Below are 14,853 nucleotides of genomic sequence, written 5' to 3' on the forward strand. Positions count from 1 at the left end.
AAGGTAAAATTCACAATAACTGGTATCCAATCAAAGATTACTAGACTTCTAAAGAGGCAAGAAAACACAATTCATAATGAGGAAAATAATCAAACCAACTTAGAACTTACATAGATTAGCAGAGGATGACAGTAAAGCAGTTATTTTAACTGTATGTGATATGTTCAAAAATTAAGTAGAGACATGGAAGGTCAAAAATGAAGCACATTCATTCCCCGTATGGGCTACCAAAAAAAAAAAAAAAAGAAGCACACAGAGTAAAGAGTGCCCTGCCTCCAAAAAAAGAAACTTCACCAAACCAGAGCATCAGTAAGCTATGAGTTAACTTAAAATGGTCTAATACATATATAACTGGAATCCCTGAAGGTGAAGGGGAGAAGGAGTGAAGCAGACAGAAAAAGAAAAAAAAAAAAAGATTTGAGGAAATAATGGTTGAAGAATTTCTGATTTTGACAAAAAGTAGTACCTCACAGATCCATGAAGCTCCACAAATCCCAAACACAAGAAACATAAATGAAACTACACCAAGGCACATCATAACATGATGTGATAAAACTTGTGATAAAGAGAAAAAAATCTTAAAAGAGGAAAAAAGTACATTAAAAAATAAGGATGACAGCAGACTTCTTATTGGAAACAATTCGAATGAGAGAACAGTGGAGCAACATCTTTACAGTACTGAAAGAAACAAGTTTAGCTGAATACAAATCAGACTTTGAAAACTATTCAAACAACATCAAACTTAGAACCATATAACAAAGAAATCAAAGGCAGATGCTGTATGATAATATCCTATCTACAGGCAATATGCCAAAGCTTCATTTATATGTTATTATCCTCAGAGAAAAGGAAAAATGACTCACCAGTCATACTGCATAACCTTTACCAGCCCTCTCATACCAGTATCAGCAATCTTATTGCCAGTACCATCACTGTTTCTGATTAAAAATGGAGAAAGTTCACAGAGCCATAGCTTCCTAAAGCCTGTGTCACTGATGGGTTCATACATGCAGAGGCTATACTCAAGCCTTTTCTCTGGGCTAATGTAGTTTTTACTCAGTTGTTCCCATGCCTCTTCCTGATGTTTATTTTGCAGTTTACTAGAATAATAGTATTTTTAAAAGCTCTTCCTGTGTTTTGGGGTAAAAAGATCCTCTTGCTGCATTCCTTTGGTGATTTCCTCTTTCAATTTTGTTTCATGTACAATTCATTCACTCTCACAGTCTCATTTTAGATACTGCTGCTCCCAACCTGTGTATTCAAACCACCTCAAAACAGGCAGTGGCAGCGAGCAGATTGTCACAAGCTATTCCATTTACTCTATTCTGTAAACCCAGACATTTAAGTGCTCACCTGCCAAGGCATGGTGAGGCAGGAATGTCTATTCTTGCAAACAAAAGCAAACTATAAGCCATCCTTTCCTCTGACCAAATTAATCACTAGAAGTTGGACATGAGAAGACTGAAGCACAGACTCAGTACAGTCCTCTTGTACAACTCATGAGCAGAAACACCCTGAAAAATCTCTACACCCTCTGAGATATGTACAGACAGGGAAACATCAGCTATAAACATATTGCAAAGGCTTGATGGGACTGACTTATATAACTGCAGTCCCCAAACCCTCTGTGAAGTAAAGCAAGGGTTAGAAAGCTGTGATTCCTGGACTTCCCTGGTGGCGCAGTGGTTAAGAATCCGCCTACCAATGCAGGGGACACAGGTTTGAGCCCTGATCCAGGAAGATCCCACATGCTGCAGAGCAACTAAGCCCGTGCGCCACAACTACTGAGCCTGCACTCTAGAGCCCACAAGCCACAACTACTGAGCCCACGTGCCACAACTACTGAAGCCCGTGTGCCTAGAGCCCATGCTCCGTAACAAGAGAAGCCACTGCAATGAGAAGCCTGCGCACAACGAAGAGTAGCCCCCGCTCACCACAACTAGAGAAAGCCCACGCGCGGCAACGAAGACCCAATGCAGCCAAAAAATAATTAATTAATTAAAAAGAAAAAAGCTGCAATTACAAGGGACCTACAGCAAAGAAGTGGAGAGTTATTACTGACAATAATAGGAGCAACAGGTATTCAGCACTCAGTATGTACCAGGCAGTGTTTGAAACATTTTACAGATATTAACTTATTTAATCTTTACAAGAAACCTATGAAGCAGGTACCCTTATCCTCATGTTACACTGGGAGTAATAATGCAATCCAAGTTACAGTGGTGGAGCCCCGTCAGTCTGACTCAAGCCCACTCTCTCGACCACTCTCCTAATGCTGTGTGGGGAGAAGGGACACTGGACAGAGGCTGAACGCATGGTCAGTGTCTTCTCCCCTCACTCATTACCTCACTCTCCTGACCACCTGGGATCAATGTCACCCACTCTGCCTACTTTATGGAGCATTTTGAGCAGCAAGAAGTAATTTTACAAAACTTCACAAAATATTTTAAGTGTCAAGCCAATAGAAAGCATTACAGAGGGGGTCTAAAAGACAGCAGCAATGCGTAAGGGGGCTTTTGGAAAGAGCAGTGTATTGAGCGTAGGAAGGCAAGGCAGAGTGAGTGTCCAAAGCAGCTTTTGGTGTTATGGAGGCAGAGAATGTCTGCTGATGCCTTTGTCACTTGCTACTCTTTGTTGTTTCTTAGCACTCATTTCTCAGGCCAAGGGATCTTGCCCCAAGAGTAAAACAGTTCATCTGAAAGCTTTCATCCTTTTTTTTTAAAATTTTATTTATTTATTTTATTTATGGCTGTGTTGGGTCTTCGTTTCTGTGCGAGGGCTTTCTCTAGTTGCGGCAAGCGGGGGCCACTCTTCATCGCGGTGCGTGGGCCTCTCACTATCACGGCCTCTCTTGTTGGGGAGCACACGTTCCAGACGCGCAGGCTCAGTAGTTGTGGCTCACGGGCCTAGTTGCTCCGCGGCATGTGGGATCCTCCCAGACCAGGGCTCGAACCCGTGTCCCCTGCATTGGCAGGCAGATTCTCAACCACTGCGCCACCAGGGAAGCCCTTCATTCTTATATTAATAAGGGATCCCTAAATTGGATTAAACAGTCTCTTTGTTCCATATAGATAAGAAATTAAGCAATCATAAAGGATAAAGAACAAATTTATTTTTGCACCTGGAATTGAAAAACTCGAGAAGATAGCTTGAGAGGAATCTAAGCTAAATGATAAGACATTTAAAAAATATATGCCTCTAGTTAAGAAAAGAATGAACGAGGGAAGGAAGAGAGGAAAGAAAGGAAGAAGGAAGGAAGGAAGGAAAGGAGGGAGGAGGGAATGGAGGGAGGAAGGGAAATACCCACCATCTTTGCTATGAAATAAAGGTAATGGAAAGCTTTGTCTATTTTAATGGCCCTGAGAGCACTAATTTTGCAAGTTTTGCTAGAGCCTTGGCTGGTCCACCCCCAGCAGAAACGTACAGAGACTGAGCAAGCACATCTGTCCTACTGTAATTAAGGCTGCAGAGCAGAGCAGCAGATGCAAACTTCTCATCCTTCAGCTTGACTCTTAAACTGCTTGTGCTCTTGTAACTTAAAGTCAAAACTTGTTAAAAGTGAGATTTGTAAGGTCATTAGTCTATAACAGGAGCTAGGCGCTACAGACATTTCTTTAAATCGAAATTAGAAACAGCTACCCGACTAACACATATCAGCCAGCTGTACTAAGATGTTGCCGTTTCACATTTTCCAGGGGGGGAAGACTATTAATTCCAAGGAGACTAATATCCACATGAACATGGTATTGAAGCCAGACTGGAAGACTTCTTTCCCCTTTAGTATAAAGCTTTTTCAGTAACAGAAAGAGTCCCTTACCCAGCCCTCTCTCGATGTAATTTAGGTGCTTATTTTCTTGTTAAAAATTTACCTTAAGAAAAATTTGAATTGTAGTCACCTTCCTCCAAAGAGCTGAAGCAGCAAAACCTTGCTGCAAAACTAGTTCCATTTAAAACATTTCAGTGTGATCCTGCCAGACCCTAAAATAATTATAGCTTAGAAAGGCAGATGTGGCTTTGGGTCTGAACAATTTTTATCATACTGTACCTTTTCATGGGGTCAGAAGAAAGATCAGTGACATAACTGTGAGCCAAGAAAACACATTGAGGTAGAAGCCATCTGCTTCTGCAGGAACACCCAAAAGAAAGGTGCAATGCCTGGGGAAAGAGCAGGGTTTCATTAGGGACAGTGATACTACTTGTTTGGCATAGAGGTTCCAGCTACCAGTGAGGGAACCAACTTTTCCTTTCTGAGCTCTAGTAATGCCTGTACCAGTTGTAGAATTCTTTGAAATGTTGAGTTAATAGGGTCACTGCTGCTTCTTGAATGCCTGCTGCAGGAACTAAGAAAAAAGACTTGGTGGACAATGGCTGTCTAAGCCAATAGAAGAGGGTTTCAGAGCTCAACTCCTGGGGTAGAAAAGACCCCTGTTGGCTGAGGGCAGATGCTGCAGACCTTGCAAGAACACAGCTAGCTTGCAGTGCCATCCAGGCCTACTGCTAGAGTTGTGTAAATTATTTATGGGCTTTGGCTATAAATTAGAGATGAATGGAAGGCCTTTGGGCCTGATCTTGAATGTACTCCTATTAATGAATGTCATGCATTTTCTGCTGTAAGGGAGGGTTTTTGATAAGAGGGCCAAGTTTCCTCTTGTATATAGGAATTACTAATGCTATTACTGTTTTGAAGACTGTTCTTATCTCAAATTCTGCTCTAACAGGGGTTTAAAAAATCCTTTGCTAGGAAAGGTAAATGTAGTCAATCATCCATTTAATTCAGCTCACCTTTCATATCCTTCCATCATAAACATTGGATCTAATTCCCATTTCAGAGAAGTTAAACTTACCTCTTTCCCCATCATCAGCAAAACTTCCTTGCTTGTGGTTGTCCCAGGTATCTAAAATTCTCATATAAACATTTGAATTAAAAGTAGAAATGCTATTAGGGCTCTTTGGGGCCAAATATCATCCAAGCTCTCAGGCTTACCCTTCTCAAAGAAATAAGTTAGTCAGCACCATCACCAAAACTTCCTGCACTTTCATGAGTGCCAGGAGATACAAGGACACTTAGAATTACCAGAGAGCTTGTGTACCTCAGAATAAGTGTCCCTGGCCACACAACCTCAGGATACTGTTCAGACTTACACCTTGCCAGCCATCAACCTCTTTCTCACACATGCAAACACAAACTCTGGTGACAGAGACAAGAACTTTTGCTCATATTTTTTTTAATGTATCACAATGAGCAGGAAACATACTTGATGAAATATTTTCAAAGGAGTATATTCAATTACCATCTACAATCAACTTAACTATGACAACAAAGTTTTTGTGACAAATTTTTTCAGTTTGAAAGTTCCATGTGGTTCTGTTAGTCTCCATGTATTTTGGTACAGTTCGAGATCAGCATTGTTACAGTAACAAAAAAGCTAACAAGACTACATTATAGAAAAACACCAAGAACATCATTTTTGGTTTCACTTGCTCTATTTTTTTTTTTGTTTTTTTTTTGTTGTTTTTTTGTTTTTTTGTACATTGCAAAGGCTGTTCATATACCTCTTCACCTCAGGGTCACGTTCATGTATGCTTTCTTTCCTACCCAAACTTGCCCCCCTCCCCTCCGAAGAAAGTAAACAAACAAACTAGTCAAAGCTTTGTTTCACAGTGGGCAGTATCTCAGCGCCAACAAACAACCAACTCAATTTATGCTTCTATTTAAAATGTTTTAATTTAATTTATTATTTAAAAAAAAATATGTCCATGAACATCAAGTGCACTGGCTTGGGTCTCTGCCTCTCTCTCCTGCAACTTCCTGCCATGCCTGATAAACTCAGGTTTAAACACGTGCTGTCTGTGTTACCTGATTTTCAATTGTGTAAAACTTTGGCCACATTCATCTCTTTAAATAGCTTTTAATTAAAAATAAAACTTCCTAGACTTAAACTTTTCCGTGTGTGTGTGTGTGCATGCATGTGTAGGTGTGTGTTATGTGTTTCCTTCTTAAGTTTCTTTTTGGAGGATGGAGGAAATAACTCCCATTCTGCGGGCCCATTTGGTGCTATGACTGAATGGTGTCTGGCACCAACCCACACTGTGGAGATTCAGAAAAAAAAACAACCAACCAAAAATATGAAGTATCAATGGAGGTGAAGAACTAATTCAAAAAGTGATTTGAGATATCCTATTCAGCTGTGGACTATGCAGCAGACAGGGGTAAATTCTCCGAGTGGGACCGATCTAAACAGTTGAGCATTGTAGTGAATTCATGCTTTGTAAATGATACTGGTCACAGCCATGGTGGATGCCAGCCCACAGGCATCTAAGTAGCTCGTGTTTGACCTCTAAGCTTCACCATCACCGACTGCTTTGCTACTTCTAGGTTAATGCTGAGAAGAATTTTTTTTTTGAATGAACGTATATGTGGGCGGTATACTTGTAGAGGAAAGCATTAAGTGTGCAACCCACTCCAGGTTGAAACACTCACATAACCCCACTGAGGAACAGTGGTGGGTAGAAGCATGCTTAGTCAGTCTACCCAACCACCTTGCTATTGCCGAACACACCCACAGGTCGAGGCATGGCATAACAAAAACACTGACAGTCACTCTGCCTCACAGAGGGAGGATGGCATGGTAGCTCAAAAAAAAAAAAAAAAAAAAAAGAAAAGAAAGGAAAAAAGAAAAAAAACTTTGGGGAGGGGTGGCAAAATTACAAGGAAATGAACTTGAGGGGGGGAGGGAAAGGGATAGAAATTGCACTATTACCAAACAGTTACCATTTTTAAAAACAAAGTTTTCAGAAAAGACCTAGCAGAATTTGACAGGTAAAACTAGTGTTAAATTGTTAATTGGTATCACATAGAGAACCAAAAACAAACAATTTTTTTCTATATGATACAGACACAGAGTAACATACAACAGTTAAATGGCAAAAAATATATATATATATATATTTCATAGAGTTACAAACAAGATAAAATAATGGAAAACAAAAAACTGTACAACTTCAAAATTTAAAAATGTTCATCTCAAACACAGGGAGAAATACAAGAATTCTTGTTAAAAGAAATAGCTTGTTAAAACAGCAAATGTTTTGCGTACTTGTTTTTTGACACCTTATGCTACGACTGGATACTGGTATGAATAGTTAGATGGTATTCTTTAGTATTTCTACTTAAAAAAAAAAAAACAATTAAAAAAGGAATTTGCACTGTGCATCAGTCAGCCTAGTTAGAAATATATACAACAGTTCAGGATCTACTCTTTCATTAAACTAAAAACAAATTCATAAAAATAAAATAGTCCCGGCTAAAAAAGAAAAAGAGAAAAAAAAGAAATTCATTTTCAGATCTTGGAATGCTCCAGTCTTTTTGCAAAGTCGATGAGCGGCTTCAGCACTGGGGAAGAAGCCCGAAAGGTGACCAGATGGAACCTGCATTCACAGTCTTCAAAGTTCCCTTTTGAAACATAAGGAAGAGAATGAAGGGGAGAAGGATTTCACACTTTCGGGGTAAGGGGAGATTTTTTTCTGTTGATGTTTGGTTATGAAGGTGAAACAGCAAAGCATCTATTTGTCTCCAAAATCTACGTTATAGCAGCACAAAGGTTTCCTTTCAAAGTTCAGACCGCTTTTTTAAGATGAGAAAGGGTGTATGTTGCGTTGTGTTGTGTGTTACAGGAATGCGGATATTAACATAAACACAAGTGCCTCACACACGGTTCCTTTTTTGCTCTCTGTACGTACATTGCTATCTGCTTCTTTGTTGGCTGCGCTCTGGATCACTCGCTGCTCAGACTGCCTAACACAAGGACAAAACTTTGAAGTAAAAAGTGTGTCTTTTGGTATATGGAATTGTCTTTAACAGCTGCCTCTCTGCTTGCGGAAGCAGCACATAACAACCTGGGAATCTTCTGTTTTGCTCTTTCTTTTATTAAACTAAGTCTTGTTTATTTAAATCAGAAACAAATTCTCAAGTAACAAGAACCCTTTCCCTTTTTTCTGCCTCAGCAGTGAAAGGGTGTGTCTTTGGATTTTATTTAAAGCATGAAATTTCTTTTTCTGAGAGAGGAAAGAAAACAAAACAAAAACACAGAAACCAAACCCCTAACCAAAAACTTTTATAGAAAAGAAAAGCACACAGCCCAATTACACAAACCGAAACAAATGCTTTAGTTTAGGAAAAGAATATTTGAAGCATCTACCAAACAAGGAGGGGAAAAAAAGGGTGAAAAGAAAAACCAAAGGAAGGATAAATAAAAAATAAATGTACAAGGCTAACAGACATAGGTAACTAGAATTATATGCCTTTAAAAAGTTTCAACTCCCCAACCAAAAATAATCTGTGAGGATCCTAATGACCCCTAGAACCCTTTGAAATTCTTTCTTTAGTTTTATAAAATAATTCTGCAGCTACCCTCTAAGAAACGAAGGCAGCTACCTTAAGTGGGAGATTATAGGGTGGGAGGAGGAAAGAGAAAGTGGAATTAAGGGACAAAGGGGGAGAAAAGCTTAGGTGAATCAACGGATTGCAATCTATCTGCTAGGAATGAACAAGACAACATCAAATGAGGAGCTGTCAGCTGGACCATACAAAAAGCTAAATGTACACAAAAGGTTTTTTTTTTTTTCCTTTTAAATCTACCATACTGCTTCAGTTCATTTCCAATGCAACAATCTACTCAACACCAAAAATGGTCATATCTATCATAAATACAGAAAGTCAGTTTTTAAAACTTATTTTTTTAAGCTACAAGTCCTCAACACTCTGTGTGTGGGTTTTTTTTTTTTTTCTGAAAGTGGGAGTGCTTAACTTTTCCCCTTGAAATTGGCTTCAGCAGAAAAGCTATCCTTAAAATCCCCAGAAAGCTAAAGCAGTTCACATTGTTTTTCTCAAATACTTTCTGCCCGTTTTTAAATTAACAAAACAAAAAATCTTTTCTGGAACGAAAACAAAAACCAAAAAAAAAAAAAAAAAAAAACCCCAAAAAATAATATATATAAAACAATGATTCTGAAAACAGAACAAAGTGTGAGCCATTGACCTGAGAATAAAAAGACATTACATTTCTTTTTTTCTTTTAGCAAGCCATTGGTATCTGAATGCTAAGATAGCAAGAAATTTAAAACTGTAACAAAGTGGACTGCTTTCCCATACAGTGCATGCCGGGCTCCTCTGTGCTATCAACGTGGGGCATTTAGTGAAAAGGGGCAAATATACAAGGGGTTTAAGCTCCAAAGACATAGGGAGGCCCTGTGGACTTCTGTTTCCCAGACCAATAGTACCTTCAAAAGGACACAATGTAACAGGGTTAAGTTTTTTCTTTTTTTTTTTAATATTAGAAAAGAAAAGACAAGAATGTAAAATCACCGGCATAGATAGGTATATGGGAAAACAACCCACGCTTTTTCTTTTTTTTCCTTTTTTTTTTTCCTTTTTTTTTTTTTTTTTTTTGGTTAGAAGCTTTGGAATTGCAGTTAGTCTATTTTTGAAATTGGTTTGTTATTAATTTTTTTATTTAAATTCATTTGTTTGTATTGTTCATCTTCAAAGCTTACAATCTGAAGGTGTCCGTTCCTACACTGGTCAGACCACTGTCCTTGGGGCAGCTGGGGTCTTTGGGACCCTCCACCGGGCTCGCCGGTCCGTCGGACTTTTGGCTGAGATCCGTGTCAGACTCCTCCGAATAGTCGTCTGTTGGCATCGAGGGCTGAACCCCTGAGGTGCTGCATGAACTTGAGGTAACCGTTGAAGATGAGGAGAGAGGAGGAAAAGAAGGGGGCTTCGCGGCCGAAGCCCGGGAGACCACTTGCGGCCAAGACTTCCTGGAGGCGTGGGGGGAAGCGGAGGACGAGGAGGGGGCGGCGGCCGACAGGGGAGGGGGGCTGTCGTTTGAGTGAGCGGCAGACTGCGAGGTAGATGCGGTGCTAGGATCGGGGAAGCAGGCAGAGTGAGGTAATAAACTAGGGTGCTCTTTGGCGTTTCTTGCTGCTCTCGTGATTGTTCTGTGTTTGTGCAAGGCCGACTCGAGATGTTGACTCAGAGCTTCCTCCCCACAGAGCGCGCTCTCGCACGCCAGGCAGTGGTACGAGCCGCCGCCGCTGCCGCTGCCGCTGCCGCTGCCGCCCGTGGGGACGTGAAGCACCATCTCTTGCAGGTTCACCACAGACTGGCCGAAGAAGCAGAGGGACTTCAGGTGGCTCCTCGCCGCCTCCTCGTCACTGAAGCCCGCCTGGCACTTGCGGCAGACCAACTTGTACTGCACCTTTGGAACGATGAAGGGGTCGTAGAGGGAGTCCGCACTTTTGCTTTCTGCTTCTGGCTCTTCGGGGGGTTTCGGCAGGAGGGGGGACACCTCACGGGGTGCGTTTTTCTGCTCTTCTGGTCTGGGGGATTCTTTGGCAGGGTCTTTGTCTGGGGAAGCAGCCCCCTGGGGGACTGGGGTTTGGCTTGCTTTGGGCTGCTGCACTTTTTGCTGCTGCAGCTGCCGCTGCTGCTGCTGCTGGATGGCCTCCTGCAGACTCTGCTGGTATTGCTGGTACTGCTGCAGTAGGGAGCCCGGGGACAGCCCCATCAGGGCCTGCGACAGCGCAGGGCTGTAGGGGAACAGGCCTTCCATGCCGTACATAGGCTGCAGGTACCCGCTCTGCAGGGCGCCGGGGATCTGGGGGGCGTAATAAGGAGAGAAGCCTGGTACAAAGTAAGGGAGGAACTGGCTCGTGAGCAACGCTGTGGGGTCCGAAGTCAAGGCTGCCTGCAGGGCCTGCAGCTGCGCAGGGTCCACTGCATACTCCATGGCGGGCAGCGGTGCTGAGATCGTGGCTGTGGCCGCCGTGGGCGCCTCTCCTTTCTCCTTCTTGGGGACGGGCAGGGGTTCCCCTTTCCCTTTGTGTGCCTTTTCCTTCTCCTTTCCCTTCTCACCGTCTCTGTCCTTGCGTTGCTGTTGCTGCTGCTGCGGCGGGAGCTGCGGCGCGGGTGGTGGCTGGGCTGCTGGCGGCGGCGGCGGCTGCGCCTGCGGCGGCTGCGGTTGGGGGCTTGGCAGAGGGGCCGTCGCCGTGGGGGCCTGTGCTGGGGTGGGGGAGCTCAGCGACACTGAGGGCGGTTTATTTGGTAATCCAGACGTGGGGAGGCCGGGGGAAGGAACTGTTGTGCTGGGCAGGCCCATCAAGTTCGGTTTAGGAGACGTTAAAGCTGAAAGGAATGGAGACAGAGAAATCACGTGTCACTCTGGGGTGCTGAGGCTGGTGCTCAAGATGTTTCACCTGTGTCACTGGCACAGGGTCTAAGAGCTCAAGGTTTGAACTTGGAGGATCCTGTTGATCCAACGGCTTTCCCGCCAGGCCCAGGTTGGATAGCCGGTATTCTAATCCGGGCCCAGCCCTGGGTCAGCTCCCATACCTCCCATACCAGCTAAACAACTTCCAACACCTTCTGCCCAACGTGCCACACCCATCCCACTCGGTCATGTTTTCTCTGCTGTGCTCCCAGCTGCCATTCACTCTGCCCAAGGCAATTAGTCTGGAGGCCCCCAGACTAGCTGCTGCCAGCCGGGACCCATCTGAACCAATGGCCTTCATCAAAAGCCCCACAGAGATAGTACGGTCAAGAGGCCCCACCAGAAGCTGTCTGGAGAAGAGAGCGAAAGCAAGAAACCCGGCCAGGCACCAAGACCACCTGAACAAACACAACAGGCTCTACACATGTGCCTCTCTGACCTCCACTGCTGCAGGTGAATGGATGTGTTAGGAGGGCACAGAGAGGAGGAGCAACGGGAAGAAATGAAAACAATCCATTCAAGGTCAACAGTGGCACTGCTTTGGCTCAGCTGATCTGCTTTAACAGATCTGCTGAAAAATGTAACCACCTAGGAATAGGATTCTGTAGTCCACCGGAAAAATGAGCATTTTCTTCTCCTGCCCCTATTTGAATGACTGACATACAGGAGGATTAGGACTGCAGATGCTTGAGAGAGCAGACACAGGAAGAGGAGAAAAGCAATGTCAAAGTGCTGGCACCAGCAATTCCTAAGACATCACAACCTACCCCAGGCACCACTGCTTATGGGTGGCAGACCATGTCACCAGGCGCACGCAGGGCACAGCCCCATCCTCAGTCACACTCAGGCCTAATCTACCACTACCTGTAAAGCCTTCACCCAGTCCCAGAGCCTAACCTCCTCCCTGACCCATAACTATCTCCTGGGTTGAATCTTTTGTTTCAGGGTGATGGAGGGCTGCTGCTGGTTCATGAAGACTAGCAAGGTGGCGGTGAAGGACAACACTGACCACATCCAAGACCCTAGACGGTATGCATCCCTTCTCTTCAGAGGACACCAAAATGTAAAATCAGAAATCCCACAGCCCCGCACTACTTTATCTGGACCACCTTCAGCAAGAAAGCTGGGGTGGGGTTCCAAACAAGTCACTGTCTTCATGAGAAAAAACACTCTGAAGCCCAACCCACGTGAAGACAATGTTGATTTCTGGCTCCAGTGGTGCAGTATTCCCTGGGCTATCACACTGCATTAAAAAACCCTCAGATTTTGGGTGAAGAGAACAAGGTTGCCTCAAGTTGCCAGTCCCAGAAATAACAGGCATTAACTTTTGGATAGCCAAGTAGGATGCTCCCCTCAGCATCACATAACATCATTAATTTACTCTTCCAAAATGGCAGAAAGGGACCACTGAAATTAAGTCATCCAATTTCCTGAATGCACTTAAGGGACTGAAATCAGAGGAGAAGATGTGTGTGACTTAGAAAAACTCAGTAAAGGCTTGTTGGTTAAAGTGGCACAAAGCAGATTATGAATTCCAACTTGGGACATGGCTTCGTCTCTTTCTAGGCAACAGGCTTGCTCCAAGTTTTAGGTTGGAGCTGTAGCCAGAGCCAAATGATCAGTGGGGCAGAGAAGGAACCGCCTATTGATCTCCCCATCCCTCTGGCATCAGGCTTCCAGAGAAGAACTGACTTTCCCTATCTTGAACTGACAGTGCACAAAACAGATTCAATTTTAAGAAACATGTACTGAACCTCTGCTATTTACCAGGCTCTGCACTAGCCATGTGAGATAAAGTAGCTCAATACATTCTCACAATAATTCTGTGGCTTTGGTTTTCTCATCTGTAAGATCAGAACCAAACAAGCCACTTCATCCCCCTGAGGCTGAGTCACGTACTCCTGGAGTCGGACTGACGAGCTATGGACCGTGGCTGACACACATCGCCGTGTGATATTGGGCCTATTAGTTGACTGCTTGGAACCTCAGCTTTCCACAGTAGATGGATGTAGGGATTAAATGGAAGCTCATATGGACAGAGCTTACCATTGGGCCTGACATATTAAACACAAGTTCTTTCTTTCCTAATTCCAGATGCAGTGCTCCTGGGAGCTGTGGTACAGTCAGACGGTGGTAACTGGGGCGGGCCTGGCTGCCTTGAATGATTAAGAGCATATCTGTCCTCCTACCTGGAGTCAAGTGGTCAGAACCTGAGTAGCACGAAACATACACCTGTTGACTGACTGGCTCATACTGGCTGCTGTGGAAGGAGTACAGAGCACTGAGAGCCCAGAGGCCTTCAAGGGAGTAATAGCACCGGGAGCCCGGCTCCTACCCTAGCTCGTTGAATGGTCTTGACCTCTCTGGGCCTCAGTTTTCTCATCTGTAAAACAAGGGGAATAGACCAGACATTTTGATTCTAATATTTTCACATTACTATGAAATGTTGGGCCTTCCCAAGCCCCTCTTCCAAGGTCCCGGGCTGCAAGGGAAGCTCAGTGCCCAGCCACCTTCCATAGTCGCTTTCTTGGCTTACGTCTAGCTGACTTTTAACATCATTCTGTGACATTACTTGCCAGCACATGTAAGCAACGACTTCTAAATCTTAATGCTTTCTTTTCTTGTTCTTCTCTTTGGTTAAGAAACTGGGATCTGGAATGTGGTAGCCCCTCACGTTCTGTAAAACACTGCCAAAATTATAAAACTTGGATTTAATTCAACCAGAAACCAGGGCTGCTCTGGGAAGCAGCAGAACCACTTCAACCCCTGGGAACAGGGCCATGTTTTGAAGGTAAAGAGGCACTCTGAGGGGCTCTCCTTTGGTGAATGTGTACTGGTCAACACAGGCTGTGGAGGGACCACGCTAACTTGTGCCTCAGTCTCACAGGATCCTGGAAGTGAAAGTCCAATTTAGGGAAGACAGCTGGATTCAGAGAAGACGGGTGAGGGCAGAGGAGGAGGAACAAGAGAGGTACACAGGAAGAACCGCGGCACTCCCTACGAAGTGGAAAAATAACTACCAAGTACGTGACTCTGAATTAGAAAGGGAAACGGGCAGAAGAAAACGAAGGTGTGTTACCATTAACATTTTTGTCTGTCTAGAGGACTATAACATGTCATAATTCAGAACCACAGTGCCCAATACGAGTTCCTGGTCAGTGCATTCCAGTACAAAGGCAGTCTAATTAGAAACCAGGGACTTCCCTGACAGTCCAGGGGTTAAGACTCTGTGCTTCCACTGCAGGGGGCACAGGTTCGATCCCTGGTCGGAGGACTGAAATCCCACATGCCGCGTGGTGCAGCCCAAAAGCAACCAACCAACAAACAAAAAACACTAACATTAACACCCTATTTCTGACTGGAAGAGAACCCCAGGGGTAAGGCTCTACCGTATGAGAGCGTCTTCCTGGTAGCATCTCTCCTGCCAGAGCACGTCTCTGAAAAAGGAGGTGGGACCACAGAGGAAGGCAAAGAGTTGATTTAAATTCTCTTGAACCAATTTCCAGAAGGCACAATCCAGGATTAGCTAGACATTCAAATGTTTTATATTTTCAACAGACATCGAGATGGGATCTGCATTTCC

The 14,853-nt window shown here is 43.8% G+C and overlaps 1 protein-coding gene and 2 long non-coding RNA genes across 6 annotated transcripts in view; 2 read left to right on the forward strand and 1 right to left on the reverse strand.

The window, feature by feature from the left end:
* LOC309617560 overlaps positions 1–9,416 on the forward strand; it is a 164,291-nt gene extending 154,875 nt beyond the window's left edge. Inside the window, exon 4 of the long non-coding RNA XR_014238038.1 lies at positions 7,345–9,416. This is a non-coding gene — a long non-coding RNA (uncharacterized lncRNA). The remainder of the gene's footprint in view (positions 1–7,344) is intronic.
* The window catches only part of ZFHX3 (zinc finger homeobox 3), a 423,800-nt gene continuing 410,697 nt past the window's right edge, over positions 1,751–14,853 (reverse strand). For all 3 annotated transcript variants that reach the window (XM_082369757.1, XM_082369756.1, XM_082369755.1), the window contains one exon: positions 1,751–11,185. In XM_082369757.1, the coding sequence (XP_082225883.1) occupies positions 9,549–11,185 (1,637 nt within the window). In that variant the 3' untranslated portion in view covers positions 1,751–9,548. The remainder of the gene's footprint in view (positions 11,186–14,853) is intronic.
* LOC309617561 lies at positions 11,156–14,284 on the forward strand. 2 transcript variants are annotated; one of them, XR_014238039.1, is made up of 3 exons: positions 11,156–12,299; positions 13,365–14,061; positions 14,150–14,284. It is a non-coding gene; the product is annotated as an uncharacterized lncRNA (long non-coding RNA). The 2 variants fall into 2 exon arrangements; XR_014238040.1 differs by having other exon boundaries at positions 14,158–14,282.

This window comes from Balaenoptera borealis, assembly GCF_965194805.1.
Source record: "Balaenoptera borealis genome assembly, chromosome: 19".
NCBI lineage: Eukaryota > Metazoa > Chordata > Mammalia > Artiodactyla > Balaenopteridae > Balaenoptera > Balaenoptera borealis.